The sequence below is a fragment of the Lutjanus erythropterus genome, chromosome 13 (assembly GCF_056507025.1).
Source record: "Lutjanus erythropterus isolate fLutEry1 chromosome 13, fLutEry1.hap2, whole genome shotgun sequence".
Classification (NCBI taxonomy): domain Eukaryota; kingdom Metazoa; phylum Chordata; class Actinopteri; order Lutjaniformes; family Lutjanidae; genus Lutjanus; species Lutjanus erythropterus.
Genome location: NC_139329.1, coordinates 31949378 through 31976000, shown reverse-complemented (window position 1 = coordinate 31976000; position 26623 = coordinate 31949378). Strand labels below are relative to the sequence as shown.

The following is a 26623-nucleotide window of genomic DNA, read 5'->3' as shown; positions in this document are numbered from 1 at the left end:
GTGACTTATTTTGTCAACTTAGCAAAGAATAAAGCTGCCAGGAACACAAAATACAAGAAAAATCAAATATGCACCTTTAAAAGGTTCAAACCTTTAGTGATAATCACTGAAAAACATTATTATAGAAAAATTCAAGGTGAAAGTAGAAAAAATTAGGGCTGCAACTAATGTTTATCTTCATTACCTATTAATCTGTTGATCATTTTCTCAGTTCATTTATTAGTTGCTTGGCCCATAAAATGTCAAATAATGGTGAAAAATGTTGATCACTGTTTTGTTTGATCCACAATCCAAAGATATTCAGTTTACTGTCAAAGGAGAATAAGGAAACTAGAATATATTCACATAGCTAAAATAAGCTAAACTATTACTACTAACTAAACTAGGGCTGCAACTAACATTTAAGAAGCTGGAATCAGAATTTTTGCTTGAAAAATTACTCAGACTGATTAATTGATTATCGAAATAGCTGGTGATTAATTTAATAATCAATTAATCATTGCAGCTCTGTTCTAAACCTTTCCTCCAATGAAATGTGACATCCTGTATGCACTTTCAACTGGTTTTCTCAATGATGTTACTATAAATAAAACATGCTCACTGTATTCAAAGAGTAGGGTTTTAAATGCAGGACTTTTACTTGCAAAGGAGTACTTTTACATTTCTTTTCTGCGGTACTTTTCCATAAGTAAGGACTCTGAGTACTTTTCCACCACTGGTACTTGTGCTTCAAGTAGTTGTAGAAATATTTGGGACCAGTAAGACAGGACAACTCTGAAATGTGGGTCAGTGAATGTTTTGGTTGCAACTATGCAAGACGATACATGCAGAGAGAGCAGCTACAACCAAACCACAGAGTGACAACCAACCAGGCGTCTGTTTGTTTTGCTGGCATTTAACAACAAAGCTCACACAAATATTTAACCATGAGGACAGGTATGATAAAACATTAACCACAGTGAACTTAGTTTATCGTTCATTTATTCGGCGTGTAACTTTTGTTAACCTGACAGTTTGTTTTAGTTAAACGCGAGCATTCAGCGGTGAATGGGACAAACTGAATAGCTCACACAACAAACGACTGCATTCACACTGTGAGAGGGCAGTGAAGTAAACATTGTTAAGCTCGGTTTGTGACAACGCAGCCTGTTGGAAATGTTACTTCTCTTACGGTTGTTAAATTCACCGAAACTACACGAAAATATATTAGAGACTCTCACCAGAAACGATGAGCGTTGCTCCGACCGGAGTCCCCGACCTCGGAGCTTCTTCTCAGGCCGGATGCCGTCTTTCCCTCCGAGCGTGAAAAAAAAAAAAAAAAAAGCTTCTTCTTCGTGGTTCCCGTGCGGTGGTAGCTACTTTCTGCTCTTCGCCGTCGCTTATATCCGCGGGGTCGTAGCCTCCAGCAGCATGGCTCTGTTTTTGTCGAAGGCTTTAAAGTTTCACCAACGGTAGAAAATAGGAAGCGCTGTGGGTGTTTTGTTCGCTCGGAGAGACCATGGCAGTGTGAGAGAGATGATGGTGGTGATTACTGGTTGATCTGAGTGTGTCCTCTCTGCCTGCTGACGCTGCCTGCCTGCCTGCCTGCTGCCACCACACAGCAGCCGTGTCATCAGTGTGTCCGCGGGGAAACAGCGACACCCACCGGCCGCTGCTGGGAACGACAACGAGGCTGGCAGTGCGGCTCCACAGCGGCCCCTAGTGGAGGAAATGCTGCAGTTCAACAAACATTTCTATCCATACATCTTCACAGAAACTTTATTATTAAAACCTCACCCGTCTTCATTGACTGCTATAAATTAAATTCAACTTTACATTAAGTCCCTTAAATTAATAAATTAATAATGAATTAATGTTTGACACTGCTTATTCAATCCTTATTTATGTTTTTCTTAAATTCTTGTTTATTTTACATTTAATGATGCTTAACATATGGTTACTTTACATTTTATTATGCTTAATTTATTTTATTTTGTGCCTTTTTTGTTTTGTTTTTGTTGTCTGTGTTTTGTGTCTCTTGTGCTCTGTATTTGATATTTACCTTTGTAGTGTTTGTATATTCCCTGTTTGAACAATTTAAAAAAATCTTCACCTAAAATTTGAGGTCGTCATTGTTTTGAGAAAATACATCCTTATTTGGAGATATTAACTCATTATTTTGAGATGATACAGGGTTTTTTTTTACAGTTGCAGTTTTCTTTTACAGTTACAGATAAGAGATGTGATCAGATTACAGATACATTTAGTAAAAATGGGGATTATTAGTAGGATTACAATTTTAAAATAAAGACCAATGTACTACCATGCATAGTGCACACACAGGTGCTAATTCATCATCATGGCCTTTTTATCTTAAAATCAACCAAACAAGGAAGGAGCAGCTGGACAAACTAATAAGCCTAACAATGAACACAAAACAGAGCAGCACTGATTAATTTATTATCAATCAACTATTAATCAGCATCTATTCTGGTAACTGACTAATTGTTTCGAGTCATTTTTTTAATTTAACAAAAGTAAAAAATTCTCTGATTTCAGTTTCTTAAATGTAAATATTTTCTGGTGTCTTTACTCCTCTCCAATAAACTGGATATTTTTGAGTTGTGGCTAAAAAAAAACAGGCATTTGAGGACATCATCTTGGAGTTTGATCAACATTTTTCACAATTTTCTGAAGTTTCATGGACCAAACAACTAACTGACTAATTGAGAAAATGATTGAGCATTTAATCAACAATGAAAATAACTGTTAGTTGCGGCCATAAAAACATTAGGTTAAACAATTTCATTAATTTTTTTGTTCTAAAGTAATCCAAAAGTAACAGAAGGTAATCAAGTTACTTTAATATTGTGATTCTTAGATTACATTACTGATGACATTTTTAAATAGATAATTAGTAACTGTGTTGGAATACATTTTTAAAGTAACCCTGGACATGAGTCATTATTTTGAGAAAACTTCAACATTATTATTTTGAGAAAGTTTATCATGATTTTAAGATTCTAACTCAGTATTTTGAAGTATTAAATCATTATTTTAAGATACTAACACATTATTTGGAGATTCTGAGTCACTATTTTGGGATACTACGTCATTATTTCATTAAACCTTTATTAAGCTGATATCTCCGTGTCGGGCTGCCATTTGTGAATGTTCATCATGTTTGTTTTGAGACTCTGCACAACAACAGATTTTGACCAAGACCAAGAGAACTAATCAAAATTTTCCTCAGACACATAAAAAAATAATAATTTAGCAAATCCAGTGAGGAGATCAATTTGAGGAAACATTCATTAGTTTGCAGCAAAACGTGAAATGGATTTTCTGATTATAAATGTGTTAGGTTACCAACCATATATGTTTTTTAAAGTAATAAGTATTGGAGTACATTTTTAAAGTAATCCCCCTCAACCTTTTATAGTTTTTAAATATTTACTATTGTTATTTTTCCATTTTTCCTGAATTAAAAACTAACAGACTCTCTGTTGAATTCAATGTCCTAATTTGCTTCAAGTGTGACATTCAGTTGGCGCAAATTTGAATTATACTCCTCCTCACTCACCCGAGAAAACTTATATTCTGAAACCCTCCCTCCAATTTCCTCTCACTTCCCTGAGCAACAATCGCTCCACCTCGGACTGCCCCACAAAACAATTTAAACATTCACTCTTTTCTGGGGCACAGCCAGAATTCAGGTGGGAAAAAAAAAAAAAAACTCTAGCAAACAGAAGGCCGCATACTTTCCGGCAGGACTTTATGCAGCAGCAGTAGCAGAGAGAGAGAGAGAGAGAGAGAGAGAGAGAGAGAGAGAGAGAGAGAGAGAGAGAGAGAGAGAGAGAGAGAGAGAGAGAGAGAGAGAGAGAGAGAGAGAGAGAGAGAGAGAGAGAGAGAGAGAGAGAGAGAGAGAGAGAGAGAGAGAGAGAGAGAGAGAGAGAGAGAGAGAGCGGCCTTGTTGAGGGGCCTCGTTCAGCTGCATCTGCTGAGGAGACATTTTGGCAAGAAAAACCTCCAGCTCCAGCTCTGGGCCTCGGTTGTTTTCTGTCACTTTTTTTTTTTTTTTTTTTCCAGAAGCGTCAGTGTTTTTGTTGTCAGTCATCCATCTCTTCTCAGGTATTAACCAGACAAGTGGTTCATATTCAGCCTGCAGAGTAATTTATTTTGTGAGCCCTATAGGTTTTCCCTCCTGCGGCCGATGCGGCAGGCCCTCACAGGCCCCACGACACTCACTGAAATGCAGCGACTGAAGGTGCAAAAGTTAAATTAAATCTAAATTTAAACCTCTCCACCTTCCTGTCACTCTCTGCTGTTTGTTGGGCTCACTGTGAAAAATCATACAGTAATTTAGTTGAATCAACATAAATATACAATTTTTATTTACTCAAGTTAATTAAACTGAACAGCAGCGATGTCAGATTTTCATCAGCTGTGGTGGTTGTTTAAAAGTGAAGGTAACAACTCCCATGATCCCATACTACTTCACAGTGTCAGCAAATGACGTCTTTTGTTATTATTTAATGTGAGAGAGACCCTGAGCATCAGAATTTGCATATAAAGTGCTCAATATCAAGTTTATTTGACTTAAAAAGTTTGTTTGTTTTGAATCTTGTCTTTCCAAATTGAGTCAACTTACAAGTTCAAGACAGCTAACCTTTTTACTTAAAACAAAGTTTAATTTTGTTGTAATTTGTTCGTCAGTGTGATTGCTGGTTCAACTTGATATCTTAAGCTTACTGAACATGTTTATGCTCTTCAACTTCAACTCGTCTTTTCAAACTCAATCAACTTAAATTTTTAAGGCAACTAACTCTTTTAATTAAAACAAATAGTTTAATTTAGTTGTGAGATGTTTGTTTGTCAGTGTGACTGAGGAGTTGTTGATCCAACTTAATATCTTAAGTTTATTGAACACGTTTTCCTGAAGAACAACTGAATTAATATCAAGTTTATTTGACTAGAAATGTTTATTTGTTTTGAATATTTGTGAAATAACCTAAACTTGTCTTTTCAAATTCAGCCAACTTAAAATGATACAGTAACCTGCCCACTAACTTTTTTTTTTAAATAGTTTATTTTTACAGTGTTCAGCCTCTTATCAGATCTGCATGGTCACTCCCTCCCCCTCCTCTGACAAGCGGTCAATATTCCTCCAGACTCCCACCCCACCTCTCACATACTCACCTCTCTGCTGGTCTGAGTCTCTATACTCGTATCTCCCAGCGGTCCAGACACACACAGCTGAAGATGTCCTGGACTTGTGCGACCCTCCTGTCTCTCCTCGCTGTGCTTCTTGCACTTTCCTGTGAGTCTGGTGCAGGAGGATTCTCATCAGGAGTGTCTTAGTTGTTTGTTTTCTTTGTTTTTCATGGAGAGGTAAGCATGTGGAGCCCAGATTGTGTGTTCTAATTCAGAGCCTTCATGTTTTGTCCTCTGACCCAGTGTCTCCAGAGGCCGACTCTGCAGCTGTGCCCAGCAGCAGCAGCAGCAGCAGCACGGGCGGCGCCAAAGACCCACAAGGTGAGAAGCTGCATCAGCTGCACCTCTTCCACATCCTCTCTCTTTACCCCTTTATGTCATGAGCTGAACCTCCTCCTGCTGCTTCTCACCGCAGGTCAGCTGAGGAAGATCTTCATGAAGGAGGAAGATGCCTCAAACTTCTTCAGGAGACGCACAAGACGGGGTGTGAAGTCTCAGGATGAGATCAACGGTGAGTTCACTCCGGGTTTGTTTGAGTTTGGCCTGAGGTCTGGTCAGCCAAGGTGGTGTTTGTTTGTGGTAATTGTTGGCATCTGTGTCTTATTATATATTTATTGGCAGCATAATTACAATCACACTAATTTCTATCCTGTTATGCCACCATGGAATTCATTATGTTGCATCCAAATTGGTGATAATAATAATAATAATAATAATAATAATAATAATAATAATAATAATTACAATTTATTTTCTTTCTTTAGAAATAATTTCTTCTTACTTCTACTCCACTGCACTTTTTGCTCTTTTTTTTACTCCTCTACATTTGCAGCTTATTTTTCAAATTGATTTTTTTGTTTGTTTGTATTTTGAGTCTATGAAAAGTTGACTTCTCATTCTCATTTTCAAAAAAAAAAAAAAAAAATCCCATACATTGTTGATCACTTGTTTATTATTAGTGGTTGATTATCATTAAAGCAAAGTGAGTGTAAGTAATCAACACAAGCTATGGTTTCCTCACAGTTGAGAGTTTTTGTTCTCAGCAACTGGTTCTTTAAAACTCTGAAGTGTGCCAAAACTTTATGTCTTAAAATCTAGCAACATGTCACATACTTGAGGAATTTCCGAGAAATATGCAGAGATTGAAGATGTATCTTGCACTGTTATAAAAGTAGTAATACCACAGCACACAGGTATCGGCATGATAATGTACCTAAAGGACCAAAAGTACTACAACTTAATTCTCCCCAAGAAAGACTGCTGCACTAGTATCATTCAGCAAAATGACATTTGATTAGATTTGACTGAATTGATTCAAATCAGATATTTAATTCCCCTTAGGAGATACTCTTTTGCACTATAGGGCCTTGAAAAGTTTAGTAAGACAAGAATAAGGATGAAAATTTGTTTTTCCCGATCCTGAGCATAAAGAGACACTGTATTGTAATAGACATTGGCAGTGTTCTTTTTGCAGTTTGGATGGACAGCGAGCAAACATGCTAATGACAGCCTGAATGTTTTTATGACCGTCGCAGCCAGCAGCTGTTAACTGTTTTCTGAACCTGGTTTGACCCGACACCAGAGCGGTGTGTGCCTCCTCCGCTGGAGGCTGCAGCAGGAGCCACGGGGCAGCATGGAGCTCACAAACACACACACACACACACACACACTCACCACAGAGTGTATCAGTGAATATCCTGTTGAGAAAATTCACATACTGTACGATGTTTGACATTCCTGAGTGATTTAACGGCACTGTTAAGCACAGCTCTGCCAACAGGAAGGTGAGAGCGCGCACACACACCGAGACTGCTGCAGCTCTGAATTGGAGTTGTGTAACATGCCGTGGGTCTGTGTGTGTGTGTGTGCAGTTAAAGCAGGGATGAAATGATCACAAAGCAGTAAAACACGGTGAAAAGACTGAGATGGACGAGTGAGTGAGTGAGTGGGTGAGCGTCGGTTGGGAGTTGAATGAGGAATGTGCCGACACACAGGCAGAGAGAGGTCAGAGAGAAACCAAGTAGAAAAAGTGAGACAAACAAATTGTGCTCACTTTGAAGCGCCTCTCCTGCTATATAATGACAGAAAAGCAAAACATCTCGCTCGCAGGTAGATGAAAATCTGCAAAGGAAAATATTTGATGCATGTATTAGCTGTCTGAGTAGGTGGTGACATCCAAACATAGACATCGGCCGCTGTTTGGAGTTTTTCGGGGATGATGGATGATTAACTCTGCTGTGCATCCTATTCATCCTATTCAAAACTCATCCTGTTGAATGTTTTCATGTCTTTAAGTCAAAAAAATTCTGACTGGCAAGTGATCTGAGTTCCAAATCTTCACTGCCTGCACAGACTTGTGTCAGGAATCCTGGTGAAAGGTCAAAGGTCGTGACCCGACTTTGGAAAGGTTAGCGTGGCTATCCTAAACCTCTGCTGCCTCAGCTAATGGCTCTTTCTAATGTTACTGCAGCCAGCGTATGCAGGGTTCAGAGTTTCACTGACACTACATGCCCACACATGATGGACGAGTACTTTAATGTGTTTTGGTCTGCTTCAGATGTCCAGTACTGCTGGTCAGAGGTCACATGCAGGCTGAGTGAAATCTTTTTCTCTGTATTTATATTAGTACTAGTACATGGAACCTGATCCAAATTGGAATTATTGGCTTTATACAAGTGTAATCCACATTTTAAAAAATGTACAGGACCACTCAGTAAAGTTCAACTGTTTACTTTGACTCAAGGCTTGGTACTAAATAACTGTCCATTTCCAAAGTTATTAAATTACTGCATTAAATCCAAGTGAAAGTGTTAGTGAGAGAGAGAAGTAAAAAAAAATGTGTGGCTCCAGTCTTCACTTGATGACCTTGGGTTACCTCCAAACTCTCTCCTCACGAGAGCATCAGAAGGAAATTAAAGGTGCACAGATACTAGGAGGCAATAAATATAGTTGCCTTCTCCTAGATATGACTAATGTAATAAATTATGCACACACATTTTAAGTGCAAATAAACACAGTTAACTTACTACATTACTGAAAACATGAATTGTAAATATTCTATCCTTAATTGTTTTTGTCTGAACCTTTGCGTGTAACTGTAATTGTACTGTAATGTCCCAGACCTCATCTGTTCTACAGCTGTATGTTCAGTCAAGAACTAAAAATATAAGTTTTTTTTTTGGTTTTTTTTTTTGTAAAGAAGATGGACTCGAAAACTGTAAACCTGTCCTTTAATGTTGCTTTCCATTGTACCCACATATAACTTTCTGGATCTGGTAAAAAAAAAACAAAAAAACAGTGAGACATGACTCATTAGACTTCTCTCCATCACTTGGGGGTCCAGGTTTTGTGTTTTTGTGTGGATACAGGCAGCAGCTTTTGTGAATCACAGTTTCACTAACACAAATATCGGCTTCATGAAGGTCACGAAAAGCAGCTTTTGTTCAGACAGTGATTCAGTTCTGTGGTATTTTAGAGGTTGTAGTTTTGTGATGTTTCACAGTCATCGTGTTGAGTGTGTGTGTGTGTGTGTCTATACTTGTAGGTTAGCTTTGAAATGATACCTTGGTTTCTTTTAGTTGCTGCAGTTTATTTCCAGCCTGTTTTTTCGTGCCATATTAATGGTTTTCTTTGTGGAGCATATTCAGAGTTGTGTGTAAAATGTGTTGACTGTGTTCACTGATGTATGGTACATGGGTTTTCTGACAAAAATCTATTTTAATCCAACCCATGATTTTTTCCCACTAAACCTACTCAAAGAAGGGCGTAAAGTTTTAGAGGCTAATTTCTCCCAAAAGCCGAAGTACCAGGCTCTAAAAGTCTGGTGTTGGGAGAAGTTATCCATCAAGAGTTTTGAGTTTGTTTGAGTTAAAATGCAGGATTTCTGCCAGCTAACTCCTCCCATGTGCTAAAAAAAAAAAAAATCCCCATGGTGCATTGTGGTTTTCAGGTGGTTTCCCTCCTGGCACTTGACCTTCTTATGGTTTTCGTTGGTAATTGTCTCAGAGTTTCAAAGGGCTTAAAGGAGAATCAACGAGATCAAAAAGAAATGCTGAAAAACTCGCTTCTCTAACAACAAGGCTTGTTGCAACTGCATTGTCCTCCTTTGAAATGACTATTTCAAAGGAGGAAATAACTTTTTGTTTGCCTGTTCCGCATTAATAAGAATTAAAATTAATGCTGAACGTTTGCAGAATGAACCAGTGTCTGTTTATGAGTCGTAAGGAATCTCTAATAATCTTTTAGTTGGAGTAGATGTTTTCTTGCTTGATTTGTAGAAAACCACAAACAGAGCATCCAAAATAAAAAACAGCATTCATTTTTTTTTTTTTTTAAATGTTTAATGTTTATGTGTAAAATGCTTTATTTTTTTAAATTTTACACCTGGCTCTTGTCCATAAAAAGAGGTGTTATTAAAGTATTTATATTCAATTTAAATTTAATGGAGAAACATATGTGCATTTTGTTTTATTGTACTATAAATGGACATGTCAAGATGCCAACAAGAACTCAGATATGAAATGAAAATATAATAACGTATGGTATTTTGGTGGATTGGACCATTAAAGGGATAATCTGTGTTTTGTTTTGTTTTCTTAGTACAGCTGTGGTGTCTCAGAGTCAGTTACTTTGTTCAACAGCTGTCTCATGTACCGTTCATGTTTCTGATGTCTGCTTCATCAGCAGCTGGATAATAAACTACTGGATCAAAAATATTTATAATTTTGCACTCAGTTAATTATCCTCCTCCTGATGTGTTTGCAGCTGAGCAGAGGCAGATTCTGGCCGCGGATGAACGAAAGAGAGAGTTTCACGAGGAGAAGAGGAACGAGTTTGAGAGCTACGCTGAAGAGGAGCACGATGGTATGCAAACCCTGATATCTGATGAAGATGAGAGGGATGAGTTCATTCACTCCGCCAGCTCATTCATCCACTAAAAATTCTCATAAATCTCCCAGAACAAGACGAGAGGACCAGAGAGAGCACCGAGCAGTGGAGGGAGTTTCACTACGATGGGATGCATCCTCCCCAAGAGTACAACCGTCACACCATCTGAGACAGAGAGGAGACAGAGTGAGGAGGTGATGCTGACAGCATGAAACATCTTCAACTGCACAATGAGGCCTTGACTTTTAAACAGTAGAGACAGCAGCTACAGAATCAGATTGTTAGACATATTTTTTAACTTGTTGTTAACCCTTGTTCTGTGTTGTTAACTTACTTGTTTGGGATCTCGCAGACTCCATCATGCACAGGCGTAGATTTCAGGGAGGATGGAGGGGACTGAGGACTTAATGGCAAAAAAGTATGTTTAAGAGGTGCTGGATTATCTGTATATCAAAGTTATTGTCAATACCGGCATATTGCGACACCTCTATTATGGGCTACGAATGAACAAATATATCCCTTTATTGTAGAGCTGCAGCTAACAATTACTGTCAATTAATCAAGTATTCATTTTATCTATGAAATACTGGAAAACAGAGAAAAATGCCATTATCTCGATTTCCAAAAAACGCAAGCTGACTCAATTAAAGTGCTTCCTTTGTCCAAACAGCAACCAAAAACCAAACGTACGCCATCAATTTACAGTTTTAGTGGACAGAGGAAGAAAACCAGTCAATATTTACATTTGAGAAGTTGGAACCAGTGAATTTTTGGCAGTTTTGTTAAAAAAAAAAATACATATATTAAGATGTAACTAATATTCTGCTCCTCAAAAAGGCATCTATTCCTTATATGTCATTAAAAAATCCACAGTCTATGAATATGCACATTTTTATTTCAAAAGTTAACCTTGGTGTTCATTGAATATTGGAATACGATTGGCTTTCAAACTATTTGTGATGTCACAACTCGTGCTCGTAGGCCCGCCCTTTAAAATGGGATTTTAAATTATCACAGTGCAACTTTTCACCTTCAAACATTCAACTGTAGGAACGAGGAGAACAACATATTTTAGAGTGGAGGAGGACTTTAAGAGGTCAATCAGAGACAAAAAAAAAAAGATCAGTATCTTTATGTTTGGGATCAATTATAGGCCGTAAAGGTTCCCGTTAAACCTCTTATGAACACACTGTTATAAAACTCCAATAGCAAAATGGACTAATTCCTAATTATGGGGGTGGTGTTGCATAAAATGCTCTGTCAACACCAATCACAGGTATGGAGAGGATGAAAACCCATTCTGTGTAACAGCGGAGGTCTCTGAGAGCTCAAACAGAAGTGTTGTGTCATTTTCTGTAACAGTTCATTGGTTCAAAATCACATTAATAAGCAATTCTCATAAAATAGGTAAAGTTACTAAGTTGTAAAACAATGTTAAGTATGTTTTTTAGCTGTTAAAGGGGCTCAGTGGCAGAATAAGTGTGAATATACTGTATTTACTCACATATATACTGTATTTACTATATATTTACTCTCTTGTGATGACAGTTTAATCTTTTAACATTTAAAAATCTATATTCTGTAGCATGTTTTACTGTAAGAAATGTGTACAAACTAACTTTATCTTTACTGTCTGTCAAAAAAGCAACGACACATGCAAACAATCTTCTTTTTTAATACATGGATCTACAACTCCAAAGCACATTTCTGCAACAATATGTAATACATGCAAATTGAGGGGGCTTTCAATGCTTAATATTTTGCTTTCAGTTAATGTTTTTCGGGGGGGGGGGGAAATATAGGGAAGACAAAAAATAAACACTCAAGACCCAAGCTAGCTGTGTTGTTGAGATTTTGTATTTACAGTAAAGTCAATATTCACCACAACATGTTTAGATAATTCAAGACGGCAAAGCCCTCGATATCGGTCATGTTCTGGCGGACTGTTCTTTTCTTCCATTCACGTTGAGTGATCGAAAATTAAATAGAGAGGTACCACAGAGAAAATACAAAACAGATCCCTTCTCTTCTCAGTTTGAAGGTCTGCAGAGAGCGAGTGGGACGGAGAAGGAGAAAGAGTCTTTCTGCTAAATTCAACAGGCTGGTATGAAAGCACAGTGATTAAACACAGAGTGAGTGAGCCGTTTTTCAGACCAGCCACTTCATGAGCGGAAGCAGAGCACGAGGATACGACTACCGAACTGTACGCTACTGATTTGACGATTCTGCAAATGGGAGCAATCGAGATGCATTCATTTGTCACTTTACGTGGTTTTAATGCAGACATGAATGCACACTTCACTGATAAACACTTTCTTTAAATCCAAATAATTCAAGGTTTTTAAAGGGAAAATAATCCATTCAGTACGAGTTACATCACACTCATACAGTAAATAATGATGGATTTAAATGGATAGTTTGGAGTGCTTGAAATGGGGTTGTATGAGGTACAAATCCATAGTCTGTGCATGTACCGTATGTACTGTATGTACCATAGATGCTAGTTCAAATGGCCCCAGGTTGGAGAAGCAAAGAGGAGTACCAGCACAGAAGCTAAGTTATGTACTTCATATCATATATCAGTTTAAATTGACGCTATATTTAGTATATTTTCACTGCTTTACTTTGCTGTCAGACAGCCCGTTCCGATGGGAAACAACCATTAAATAAACCAAATATCACTCTTTCCAAACCAACCAAACTCCATTGGCAAAAACAGTAATTTTACCTCGAGGAAACGCAGGAGTTGCTGGTCCACCGCTGCCTCGATCTGTTAGTTTGTTTGTGTTATTGTGTGACTTCGGTGAATCTGAGTGAGCCTTTTGAAACACTTAAGTCACACAATAACACAAACAAATTAACAGATCGAGGCAGCGGTAGTCCAGCAACTTCTGTGTTCTGCCCTGTAAAATTACTGATAACTGCCATGGAGTTTGGTTGGTTTGGAGAGGGTGGTATTTGGCTTATAGTAAAGCCATTTCCCACTGGAAAAGACTGTCTGATGGCAAAGTTAAGTGGTGGAAATATTCTAAATATAGCAATAGGGCTGAACAATTTTGAAAAAATGTCATCACAGTTTATTACTTAGTTTCCATGCTGCTACTCCTCTCTGGTTCTCCAAACTGGGAACGTGCCATAATACACTGACTATCAACTCATACAGCCCCACTACAAATAATCCATACTATTCCTTTACAGAAAGAAACATCTGTCAAACTCTCCCAATGGCACATTTTTAGAATAACATGCAGTATTTGGAGGTTTTCAACTATTTCACCATCCTCCTCATCAGCAGTGTCTGATCGTCACTGTGAGAGGGGGGTTTGGTTAGCTTCATGTTGGAGCACATCATCCCTGAGAGCTGGTCACACAGCAACAACACGTGGTTGCCCTCCTGTGGTCGAGGAGGACTTCACAGTCACGTCAAAATTAATTAATCAAATGAAACAGCAATTACAAAGCAATAACGTCTATTAGATACTGTGTCTTTATCATTCGGTTCAATAACGTTTCAGTCCGACAATCTAGTGACACATTTACACATTTCTTACAAAAAAAGTCATAATATATTGTAAGAAAATAAATAATCCAATACATTAGTGCAATGCACCGGCCCTCTCGTGATTGAAGCACACTGTCCTGATCAGATTTTCATGTTAACACACTTTAAAGCAAAGAGAAAACACATACTGTCACACCGCAGGGAGTTATTACCCTGCAAGCCATTGTTGCAAAATACCACAGCAAATTAACAAGAGCTGTCAAAACGACAAGAAGTTCAGAGTGCAGATGATGCCACAATTATTCACCATAGCTTGAAGCTTATATTTCACTTGCATAACATGACTCCACTCAACAGTTCCAGGCAGGATATTTACACAAGGCATACAGCGGAGCGTCCTCGTCCCGAGACGCTCTCAGTCCAAAAATGATAGCAGCAGCTTCAGTGAAGGGTTCCCTTTAGTGTGGCACTTCTCAGACCAGCTGCTGGTTTGGTCTGCCAGACAGCCCCCGATCCGGGCTGTTCTTCTTCTTCAACCTCTGGTGAGCATCCTTCCCCTCTGTACTTCCAGGTGTGTATGACAGTGGGAACAGCGCGGTGCCGTGCTGAGCCGTGGTAAATGGAGCTGAGCCAACGCTCCTCAAATTCCTCCCGTGGTTTTGGCAGAAACAGGTGGGAGGCTGCGGGATGGGCAAACTGGGTACCGACGTTGAATCTCGAGGCCTGGGATGGTTTGATCCCGTCTCAGAGCTCTGTGGTCTCCCAGCTCACCTCCCGCGGAACCTGGCGTCATTTAGTCCCAGTGTGGATGACCGTAACAGTGGAGGGTCGTGGCCGCTGCGGCTCAGCCACCACCGGTGGTTCCTCTCGTACCGGAGACGGGGCATCAGGGTCCTGATTGTACACTTTGCTGGGCAACGGAGCTATTGGAGGACCTGCGGGAGAGATTAGAGCTTCAGCGAGGAGCTGCATGCCATTAATGAGTTTAGGAAAAATACAAATTAAAGGATCAGTAAGGAAATGTTCTATTTTTAAATCATAAACCTTTTTCACAGCAGCGATTTAGACATAAAATAGGACAGATGATTGTGTTACCAGTGGTACTAGTTAAGGTCCTGTTCCATTCAGGTCAAACAGAGTCAGGGTGCTGCTATTAGAGGTGCACAGGGTTGATTTTATTTAACTGTCTGTTCAACAACAAAACTATCCGTCTCTGTATTTGGATAGAAGACCAGAAGTGGGTTAAGTTATGTTAAATCGGGCAAATGTTATATTTTCTAACCAAATATTCACTGGCAATGTAAATGTTGTGCCTTCAAAGCATCATGACTTCATAAAGTTTATTATGAAATATATTTTCACATTCCCATACTGTACTTTTCATCTCTTTTAATTTTTATTTTTAACTAAACTAAGTTTTATTAATTGATCCTCCTCACTTTAACTAGGGATACTGAGCAATAAGAAATTGAAAAGAAAGTTTTATAAATCAGAAGAATCTGTTTTGGACTGGAAGTAATAACAATAAAGATATAAAAATATCTTTCTAATCTAAAATTACAATGCTGCATTCACATCTCCTGATATGTTGATCTTTAATACAAATTAAAGGATCAGTAAGGAAATGTTCTATTTTTAAATCATAAACCTTTTTCACAGCAGCGATTTAGACATAAAATAGGACAGATGATTGTGTTACCAGTGGTACTAGTTAAGGTCCTGTTCCATTCAGGTCAAACAGAGTCAGGGTGCTGCTATTAGAGGTGCACAGGGTTGATTTTATTTAACTGTCTGTTCAACAACAAAACTATCCGTCTCTGTATTTGGATAGAAGACCAGAAGTGGGTTAAGTTATGTTAAATCGGGCAAATGTTATATTTTCTAACCAAATATTCACTGGCAATGTAAATGTTGTGCCTTCAAAGCATCATGACTTCATAAAGTTTATTATGAAATATATTTTCACATTCCCATACTGTACTTTTCATCTCTTTTAATTTTTATTTTTAACTAAACTAAGTTTTATTAATTGATCCTCCTCACTTTAACTAGGGATACTGAGCAATAAGAAATTGAAAAGAAAGTTTTATAAATCAGAAGAATCTGTTTTGGACTGGAAGTAATAACAATAAAGATATAAAAATATCTTTCTAATCTAAAATTACAATGCTGCATTCACATCTCCTGATATGTTGATCTTACTTAAGCTCACAGTTCTAGAACATTATACATTTATATCAATATTATAATATATTATATTAACATTAAGTACTTGTACAAAAATGAACTGAGAGAAAAGCAAGAAGTAGTAACCATATTATTACTGCATTAAATTTTCTCAAATAATAAGCAAATTCTGATAAAGAAGAAATATCTGTTTCCATCATGTTATTTGTGCTTTCCCAAATAATGCATTCAGATTCTGATGCATCCCCAGCCACTATTGTGCGTGTTAGTTCACTGTAAAGGTTCTGCTACACTAAATGGAACGGGACCTCAGTCAGCATATCCCATGACAAGACCAAAAACCACCCAGCCATGCGTTAACAGGCCAGTTTAAGGGGGCCAGTCTGCGTGTCAAATGGTCGAACAGACGTTGTTCAGACGTGGAATTATGAAGGTCTGTGTCCAACCAGTTCTGTAACTTCATGAACCCGATGAACCAACATTCACACCTGATTCAGGCTGTGTAGAGGTGAGAAAGGAGGCGGGGTTTGAGTTTTTTTTAAATGTGTTACACGACTATTTCTGTCATTTTTCTTTTGAAAAACTAAAACACTATGAATGTGTTCCAGGAAAGAAGTGTCTGGAAATCCCCCATACTTAAACACATCTCCCCCCCAACTCTCTGTGACGGCCAGCCTTAAATTGAGTGTAACCCAACCCTTGAGCCGTCTCTAAATACTTCATGAATTTTTTTTTCTTCAGCCACATTTGATGCTCTAGTGATTATTTACAGCAGTGGCACATGTGGGATAAACGACAGTGGCCATGTCCATCCAGCATGTCACCCAATGCAACAGTGGGACTAATTTATATATTTTTAATTTGTTAGTTTTGGTCTTTTCATAGGATTTAGATTTTCATTTTTAAAAGATCTTCTGTTACAAGAAATGGCAAACGGAGCATCTTGACCATATGGTTTGTGTCACATTCTGTTTAGTTTATTTAACTGAAAATCTCCTCAAGAGCTTTTTAAACAGTTGCCAATTAGCTGAATATGGACAGCAGCAGAGGGAACAGGGCTCAGCCGAGTGCGGCACTAAAAGTTGGACATGTTTGTGTCTGCAGGGAGCATCTGAAGTGTCACTCACAGTCCTTCAGGGAGAGCGGGGCGCAGTCCACAGACTGGCTCTTGGCGGGAGCGCGGCTCTGAGGGTTGGACACGGAGTTGGTGTTGTGAATGCTGCTGCCAAAGCTGGTGCCCAGCTGCAGGCGCCTCATGTGGCGGATCACAGCCGTCGCATTAAAGGCTTGCTGTGAAGACAGGATGCGGGGAGACAAATGGTAAAAACCAAAGACGGATACCTGGAGGAAGACACATCGTTGTATGTTTGTGCTCCTCAAAACAAAAGAAATGATTGTTTTTGTGTTTTAAGTAGGGATGTAATATCAAATCCTCACTGATGATTTATTAAATAGGCTGAAGTCCTATTTAATATACCATCTATGGTTGAGGTAAGTTGTTTCCCTCCCACCCCCTCCTCCCAAGACTCAAGGAAGCTCAGGCAGGCTGCAGAAACGCTGCAGGAGTGCAAGACAAAGTCACATTTTTTATTGCAACATTAAATATATTGTTACATCCATTGTTTTCAGTGATATTTGAACCAAGAGAGAAGAAATCTCGTGCGCTCACCCTCCACTTGCTTTTGGCAAAGTTTTTCCGCATCTGTCGGCTGACTGACTCATGAATGTTCTTGCAGAGCGCCGTGTCCCCAGCAATCCTGAAAAATTGAAGTCAAGTCTTTTTAGTTCATGTAAATAACGATCCACACGTACAAACACAACATATTTGTATGAGTAATGCCCTGGGAATCATCCTCATGCTGTTTTCCCGTTTGCTCGGATCATTTATTCTCATTCTGCTAAACCTTCTCTGATTGATGGCTCTATGTGTTTTTGCGGGAGCTCGCGCACTGCATCACTTTCTGTCACATTCATCATAATTTCTCCGGTCAATGAAAGCCATTTCTCTCCGTTATGATACCTGTTACCGGTGTCACAAACCACATATTTGTATCTGGACGACCACCTGCCCGGGACCCGAAAGGCCCATTACTGGCTAACAGACCTATTCATATTGGCCACCTCAGCTGGAGACTGCAGCCCACGCCAGCTCGCTCTCGTTAGCTCCGGCTCAGGCCTGGGAAGACATCCTAATTGTTCATTAAAGCTTCCACATTCTTCAAGGATCCTTCAGGACGCCAGCCACTAATTGGCAACCATTTATTCAGCAGATTTCTCTCCGAGGGCTGGCGGTGCCGAGCAGAGGTGGGTTCGCGGCTCGGAGCCATGGCGACAGATGACAGTGGGAGGACATGCTCTCCATGACAAATGCGTAAGCCTGGCAATCTGCGTCATACTGCTGTTTAATCGCACCGAGATGTGTGGTTCCCTGTGATTGTCTGGTTGCGGCGCAGTGTGGCGGCGGTTAGTATCTCACCAAGGGTGCTGAAGAGCCTGGTCACATGTGAACCTCTTCTCGGGGTCCTTCTCCATTAGGCAGCTGATGAAGTCTTTGGCTGTGGAGGAAATTGAAAAGGTCAAGAACACGAGAGGACTTTAATCTGTTTTGTGATGTCTACGGATCCTGCAATCTCTTGAAAATCTAAGACAGCTCCTGAAACAGCAAAGTAAATTGTTGGTAATTATAGAGAAAATAGAGACAATGTTCTGGGGCAGCACACATCCTAAATACCAGTTCCATTATTTTAGGTTTTAAGGTGGAACAAGAAAATGTTAAAGTAATTGTGTAAAGTTTAAAAGTACTGGCTGGTTTTGCAGATTAATCTATTAAAATGTCATGGCTGGAAAAAATAACAGAGATCCATCTAAACTCAAGAAAATGCAAATGTAATATTAGAAATCGCTCATTTTAGCATTGAGCTGACCTGCTGACTTAAAGACTCTCTACGTTTGGCCATAATTAGGCTGCAGCTAATGATTATTTTCATAGTTGATTATTTTCTTGATTAATCAGTTAATAGGTGTTCGTTTTAAAATGCCAGAAAATAGTTAAAAATGTCAGTCAGTGTTTCCCAAAGCCTAAGATGACGTCCTCAAACGTCCTGTTTTACAACGGAAGATATTCAGTTTACTGTCATAGAGGAGTAAATAAATAAAAAATATTCACATTTAAGAAGCTGAAATCAGAGACTTTTTTACAATAATAAAACTCCTTTTCGATGATGTATAAAATTTTACGGACTCCAGAAACCAGGGTTTACGTCAGCCAGCACATGCCAGCTTTTACTGGAATCACATGTAGTTGTCTGGCTGATGAAAATATAAGCAGCAGTCCAGAGGGAAAGATGTCAAATAGACCATATATAAATATGTTTAAAAAAAAAAAATCTAAGTGAAGAGTTATGATGTAATTTTTAAAAATAATGCTGTACCAGCACTTTTCCCACAGATAGCTATATGAAGGTACTTTAACAAGATGGAATAACATGACATCATTATAAAGAGTCCAGCGTCCCTGGTAGGAGGATGTTCTATTTAAAATTAGATCATTTAAAAAAAACTGAAAAATAAAAATGAACTAGTTCATTTCTGGAACCATGAACTAGTTCATTTTAATCTGTGTGAACTGAACCTTTGAGCTAGCTCTTTTTTAACTGTGAACTTTGCACAACAGTACTGGTTACTTCTGGAATATTAACAGCCATATTGTCTGTGAAAAACTCTGCCGGAGGACGTCATAACTATGACACAACTATGCATATTTATATAACCGTGAAGTAAACCCAGAAAATGGAAAACTTTTTCGGCTTGTGCGCCAGGGCGAGCAACTGTCATTAGACCGAATGGGCGCCATCTACAATTAAATAAAATGTTTCTGCTAGTGAGTGTAAAAATAGTCTGTTTTACAGAAATACTATTAAGATAAAATAATTACATTCTTGTTTTTGTTCAGCGTCCTTACAACTTTAAAGATGTGTTGTTGTTTTTTTGAGGTTATTTGTGTTCCTGTGTGAAACCGTCTTGACACTTGCTGTATTTTTATCTACAGGTGAAAAGCTGCACCACGCTGTTTTCTTTCTTTCTTCTCTCACAAGTTGATGTAGGAGTGTGAGTGACAGCTCTCATGTCTCAGTCATGTCACACAGGCCAGCCACATATTTCATGGTGTTTATTAGCACAAACATTACACAAAAATATCATATTTTTGATTCATCCAATAATCGTCTACTGTCTTTTAATGGTTTTTGAGGCTCTGTGCACCAAATCCTTTATTGAAAATCAATAGAAAACAATGGGACACCGACAACAACACAGTGTACACAAACACAGACACAAACTCGTATGTCACAGCTCACCAGAGTCTGATATGTCGTCCCAGTACGGCGCGTCAAACTCGTAGTCGGCCTTGAGAATCTGCTCAAAGAGCTTCGAGTCGTTCTCGTCGTAGAAAGGAGGGTAACCGCAAAGCCTGAGAAGATGAAGATGGATGATTACACAACAACAGTCTTTGTGAGTGTCGTCATGCAGCTGATGTTAAAAACTTTAACCCAAATCTAAAAGGATTAGCTGCGGCCTAATCTCATTCACTGGCAGTTTGATTTTTCATATAGCATGCAACAGGAGACGGCTCAGAGGGATTATAGACACTACACGAATATTAAGGGGGAAAAAATGGAATGCAAACAGCCCATTTTCATATGATATGGAGAAAAAAAAATAGACGTGCAGACGTGCAAGTCCACAACTTGAATTCATGCTGGACATTTAAATTATGATCTGGATTATAAAACAGTACGAGCCATTTCATAACAACCACCAGGCTGAAGCCTCATTTGTGAGAGCATCAGAAACTCTTTCATCTAATTACCTTAAAATTCATCACACCTAACAAACGGATAGCAACACCAGGGATTTTCTCTTTGCTAACGAGCGACACCACTTAATTAGTTTGGCAGCTTTCCACCAAAAGCTTTACAGGCTCCGTAAAAAAGGAAACAGTAGCTGTGGGCGTCCCTCTGTATACAACTTGACCTGCTGACAGCTTATATTTGTATTTAATGTGCTGCATTGTTTTGTTTGTATGTGGTCTTCTGCATGATTCTAACTGATGTCTTTATATATTTTAGTATTTTTAGCCGTGCAATAATATGACTACAGACGACCATACAGACTGAAATATCTTGACAACGATCTGATGAAGTTTTGCACAGATCTTCACGGTCCTCAGAGGACGAATCCCTCTGATTTTGGTGATGATTTAATTTTTCATCTAGCACCAATATGAGATTCATATAAACTGTTTGATGGGTTACTTTGAAATTTGGTAATGATGATTGATGCTAACTAAGCTAAACTAATGACAGCTTCACTTGTGTTTAGTGCTTATTAGCAACTGTTCCTGCTCTAAACACACTCAAAAGCTGTGTTGCAAATCCAAACTACATAATACTTCTATATACTACATACTAATTAGTATAATGTACGAGTTTTACCAGTTAGTATACAAAAAAACCCCAGACATGCACTGCCAAAATAAAGTCTAATATTTTGTTGGACCGTCTTTAGCTGTGATTACGGCATGCATTCTCCATGGCATCGTTTCGATGAGCTCATGCAATGTCACAACATTTATTTCTGTCCAGAGTTGCATTAAGTTTTGGCCCACATCTTGTACTGATGATGGGAGAGTCGGACCGCTGCGTAAAGTTTTCTCCAGCACATCCCAAAGATTCTCACTGGGGTTAAGGTCTGATGATGTGTGAAAATGATCTCATGTTCCCTGAACCACTCTTTCACAATCTGAGCCCGATGAATCCTGGCGTTGTCATCTTAGAATATGTCTGCATCATCAGGGAAAAAAACCTGCTCATCATTTTTTTGGGGGTACGTAACGTTGCTGAATCTCGACCTGAGCAACTGAAGCAACCCCAGATCATAACACTGCCCCCACAGGCTTGTACTGTAGGCACTAGGCATGATGGGAGCATCACTTCATCCACCCCTCTTCTTACCCTGATGCTCCCATCACTCTGGAACAGGGTAAATCTTGACTCATCAGACCACATGACCTTTTTCCATTGCTCCAGAGTCCAATCTTTATGCTCCCTAGCAAATTCAAGCCTTGTTTTCCCCAATTATCTTCACTGATAAGTGGTTTTCTTAAGGCTACACAGCTGTTTAGTCCCAATCCCTTGAGTTCTCTTCACACTGTGTGTGGAAATGCTCTTACTTTCACTGTTAAACACAGCCGCGAGTTCTACTGTTGATTGTTTTACCATTTGATTTCGCCAAACATTCAAGATTTTTTACTGATGACATTTCTTCCTGTAAGATGATGGTTCACCGCTGTCCTTCCAGGTTTTAATAATGCAAACTTTTGAAATGTTGCAAAAAAAGAAAAAAAAAATCCCAATTGTGCATATCCATCAACTGGTTTGATACAAACAAACTAGGCTCCACAAATCTTAGTTTATCCAGCAAGTCCTGGTACTTTTATCAGCCGTGAAGAGAAAGACCTGCTGTCGTGTGACAACATCCCAGCATGAAAACACGCAGGTATCATGCAGCCAACGTTAGCTTTTGGAGGGAGAAAGTCTTGATATCACTTCTGGGTGTGTAGTCTGTGTCCTTACATATCACAGGCTGATTCTTAAACAAGTTCACAACAAATTGCGACTTTCTTGACTTATCTTTTAAAGACAAACATCATAAGTATGGGGATAAAATGATTTAATCATTCCACTCCTGCACTGCAAACAGATCAAATTCTGAACACGTAACGAGTCATTTTGTGATGCTAAAAAATTTTTATCCACTGTTTTACAGCTGCTTCTTTCACAATGTGAGCTCACAGGAAAGTCTTTTTGGGCCACTGTGCGTCACATGACGTTGTAATTACACGGTTTGGCCACTATGTCAAATTGGCTTCAAAGCCAGTCATTTATTTTTCCATTCTAATCTTATTAATGGTTTTAGGATGTCTGTAACTCTAATTGTGATCCTTCTGTTGGTCTGGAACACTAAAAGAGATTTTAATCTCACTGAGGTTTTCCTGGTGGTTTCTGAACACACTGATAACCAAAATGAACTTCAGTTAATGACCATTTTAATACATAAAATTGAGCACTTACAGAATATAGGCGATGACCCCGATAGACCAGCAGTCCACAGCTTTACTGTAGGGCTTCTGAGCTAAAACCTCAGGAGCTGGAAGAATTAAATAAATTTAAAAAAAAAACGGTTAGAAAACCTATATTCATCTGGTGAAATAATGCAAGCAGCTTTCCACCATTTTCACCATGAAACAAACAGAGGCTGGAGAAGAATGTGAATGTTAGCCTGCAGCAGATGGCTAAGGTTATCCTGTGGCTACTGGCAGATTAGATTAGATCATGTTTAGCCAACTAGTGGATCTAATTATCTCAGAGGAAGTTTCCACCACCAGCCAGAGCTCAGAGGGCGTCCTCCTCACCCACGTATCCTGGAGTCCCACAGGCGGTGGCCATCACGTCGCCCGTTCCCTCCATCTTTGACAGGCCAAAGTCGCTGATCATGATCTTTGATTCGTCGTGGGGACTGAAGTACAGCAGGTTCTCAGGCTGGGAACGAGAGGAAGGAGTTCACATGACCTCGTGTACTGTCTGTAGATTGATTTCTGCCATCCAGACAGTACGATAACAGACAAAATATGAAACAAAATCCCCTGGATTTGTCATTCAAGAGTCAGGGGGAGGTTTTACAGCTCATCCAAGCGCTTCATCAGTTTTACAGAGAAGGAAAATCCCTGACATTTAACCTCTGTGGGTGATCCTCACCGAGCGCTCACGTAACATCACTCGCACAGGTTAAGCGTCAGGGATTTCCCCTCTCGGTAAGACTCTTCAACAAAAACAACTGCAGAGGATTTTGTAAGGAGGTGCTGCATGTTTGACTGTGAATAGTAAATACTGCTGTACCTTCAGGTCCCTGTGCACTATTCCCATGGTGTGCAGGTAGTTGACCGCATCCAGCACCTGTCGAATGAGCCGACTGGCGTCCATCTCTGTGTAGAAGCCTTTCTCTACGATGCGGTCAAACAGTTCACCTCCAGACACCCTGAAAATAACACAAGGCTGCTTTATTTCTGATTTCATGTAAAGACTCTGCAAATTATTATTGTCTTTTATGTAATTTCCCAACAACATTTTCATCTTGTTGCCTCGTTTTCTCCTTGTTACATAATTTTTGTCTTGTTACATCTTTTTTTGTCCTGTTATGTATTGTTACATCGTTTTCATCTTGTTACATCATTTATGTTATTTTTGACTTGTTACTTGTCATGCGTTTGTTATGTCATCTTTTTTTTCTTACATCATATTCATCCTGTTACATCTTTTACATCGTTTTCGTCTTGTTACGTCTTTTACATCGGTCTTGTTACGCCATTTTTGTCTTGTTATGTTGTTTTCGTGTTAAAACCAACAAGCAGCTATTTGTACTTAGTTACTTCACATCTCTGGACACGAATGCCCCAAAATACCAGAAATATACAGCAAGAGATTAATTCAGATTAATTGATCAAAATATTTGCATTGTTCAAGTTATTTTATTTGTTATGGCATCTATGTACTTACAATTTCTTCTTTTTCAAATACAACACACTTTGTCACTTTGTTTTGCAAAATATTACAGAAATAAATGTTATACTTATTACTGTTTTATTTATCTGTGTTCAACTATTGCTATGGTTTTTATTATTTCCAACCTGATCTTGTTTTGTTAAGCACTTTGGGCTGCATCTTTGCATGAAATGTGCTATATAAATATAGTAACTGTCACAGGGACACAAAAATGGCACCGGCACATTTACAGTTGATGAATTACAAGAGTCCAAAGGTAAAAAGTAATTTTGTAAAAGCTTTTGTTTGTTTATTAGTTTATCTGCCAGAGGTTTTCATTAAATATAAATGTCATTTTGAGGCTGTGCCGACATACTTTGTTTTTCCAAATGCTGTCTTCAAGTATTTCTTATATGTCATTGTGTTTTTGAGACTTGCCTCTTTGTCACATAATGTATCTGCAGTATTTTCAGCTGATGTACCAGCATTTCTACTTAAAATGGCAATTACAGAAAGACGAGACACAACAAGTGACTCATACCAAGTTGAGCATCAATCATGAGCATGTCCCGCTTTCACAGGCGACTGGCAATCAACATTTTTATATAAGCGAGACTTCAAGGAAACATTACGCCTTGCAGGGGTACAATGAGGTCAGATAATCGCTGCCTAAATGGCTGCGGCATTAGTCACAAACACTGTGAAATTATGTGGTGAGGGGAAAGGTCTGATATGCCACACACAGAAAAACGGTAATGGCACAGGGGAACAGTTGTCAGTCACACCTCCACAAACACAGACTGAAACGCATTTAACAAGATATTCCCTGCATAAACAGCACAAAAAATACCATTAAGTTGAATCAACAGCCCTGACAGCCTCAATGTAACCTGAACATCAAGTTTTAAGAGCTTAAAAGAGATGTTTATTCCCTTAATTGCCAAGAATTTAATAAGAAGATTGATACCTCTCTCATGTCTGTATGGTCTAAAACCACCAAACAGCCAAGCTCACAAATTTACACGTTTGTTTCATTTGTACAAAAACTGAAGTGCAAAAACAACAAGTTGTGGTTTTCAAGAAGGGTTATGTGTGAGACTATTTCTTGTCCAGGTGCAGTGACTTCCTGGAGTCTCTGCTAGTCACAGTGAAGACAGGAAAGTGACCTGAAATGACACGTTTGCGCTTGCTGAATTTGTCGATGAACTAAAATTAAAACATTTCATTATCTGCTATAATTCTCTTTCTTGATGTTACTGTCTAACGACATGTTACATGTTTATATGCATTTCTTTTGTCTTATAAATGCACAAACGTCATTTTTGGTGACCTGGAGAAGACATAAAGTTGTCGTAAGGTTTTTTTTTATCCAGATGTATGTGCAGAAATATCTTGAGAACAGCAATAAGTGATTTTAAAGAATATTCAGAGTTTTTCAAACACATAATTTGGTATTTTTCAACCTGGACCCTGTTTCCCCATGTTTTTGTGTCTGACTGACTAATGGGAACAACATTTTTTGCAACTAGTCAGTATTGAGTGAAACCTGGTGAAATGGGCTACAACTTAATCCTAAAGGGCAACTGCATACCATTAAAGTAAGTCAACCAAAACTGCTTGTTTTGGTCACTGACAGGCTCAGATTAATATTATTAAGTGTCTGACAATATATATTATGGAAAGGATCCTTACAGGAAGAGATCTCTTTTTAAAAGATTGAGATCTGTTTTGCTAATCAGAAAGAGTTTTCATTTCAGCCAATCTGCAGCTGGTGATTGTTGGAACAGTGGACAGTTGTGTCAAGACGTTTTTTTTGTGAGTTTTACTTTATTTGTTTGTTGAATTGGGTGCACAACGTCATTCGCCTTTATTCGGCCAAGACTTTGGGATTCCCTCTGCAGGTTTACCCCCATTCGTGCTGCTTAGCGACCACCCACAAACGCCCTAGCAACCAAGTGAACCCAGCACATCCCATTTGTTGTCATCCCATAGTTGAGCTAATTCAGTTGAGAAATGCTGTTGCCATTGGAGCTTCTGGTACGCATCTCATTGAACAGCTTCCAAACTAGCATCAACACACGAATGAATTCAGTTCAGTTGGTTCTGATGGTGTAAAATAACATGCAGCTTATCGTGCTGCATCAGACTTGCTGCTTAAATATCGCTGTGATGTGCTTTGATTTTTGTATGCATTAAACAAAGAGCTAGGCTAACTGTGTCCCCCTGTTTACAGTTTTTATGCTAGGCTAACTGGCTG

General features: G+C 38.8%; 3 protein-coding genes across 5 annotated transcripts in view; 1 reads left to right on the top strand and 2 right to left on the bottom strand.

Annotated features, from left to right (window-relative positions):
- Positions 1-1784, bottom strand: part of LOC146316881 (cyclin-dependent kinase 17-like) — a 44841-nt gene extending 43057 nt beyond the window's left edge. Inside the window, exon 1 of one of the 2 annotated variants that reach the window (XM_084733343.1) lies at positions 1221-1784. The gene's annotated coding sequence lies outside the window, so the exon portion shown is untranslated. The remainder of the gene's footprint in view (positions 1-1220) is intronic. The other variant, XM_084733342.1, reaches the window with a different exon arrangement.
- Positions 1785-5162: 3378 nt separating this feature from the next.
- On the top strand, positions 5163-10477 carry ucmab (upper zone of growth plate and cartilage matrix associated b). Its single transcript, XM_084734449.1, has 5 exons — positions 5163-5299; positions 5437-5514; positions 5609-5704; positions 9958-10056; positions 10152-10477. Exons 1-5 carry the CDS (start codon positions 5242-5244, stop codon positions 10247-10249), a joined length of 429 nt encoding a protein of 142 aa, XP_084590575.1. The 5' UTR covers positions 5163-5241; the 3' UTR covers positions 10250-10477.
- Positions 10478-13546: 3069 nt separating this feature from the next.
- camk1db (calcium/calmodulin-dependent protein kinase 1Db) overlaps positions 13547-26623 on the bottom strand; it is a 36178-nt gene continuing 23101 nt past the window's right edge. For both annotated transcript variants that reach the window (XM_084734201.1, XM_084734202.1), the window contains exons 4-11: positions 23725-23863; positions 23241-23367; positions 22900-22975; positions 20125-20237; positions 18246-18324; positions 17439-17526; positions 16897-17059; positions 13547-14517 (exon numbers count right to left, since the gene is read on the bottom strand). In XM_084734201.1, coding sequence (XP_084590327.1) covers positions 14372-14517; positions 16897-17059; positions 17439-17526; positions 18246-18324; positions 20125-20237; positions 22900-22975; positions 23241-23367; positions 23725-23863 — 931 coding nt within the window. In that variant the 3' untranslated portion in view covers positions 13547-14371. The remainder of the gene's footprint in view (positions 14518-16896; positions 17060-17438; positions 17527-18245; positions 18325-20124; positions 20238-22899; positions 22976-23240; positions 23368-23724; positions 23864-26623) is intronic.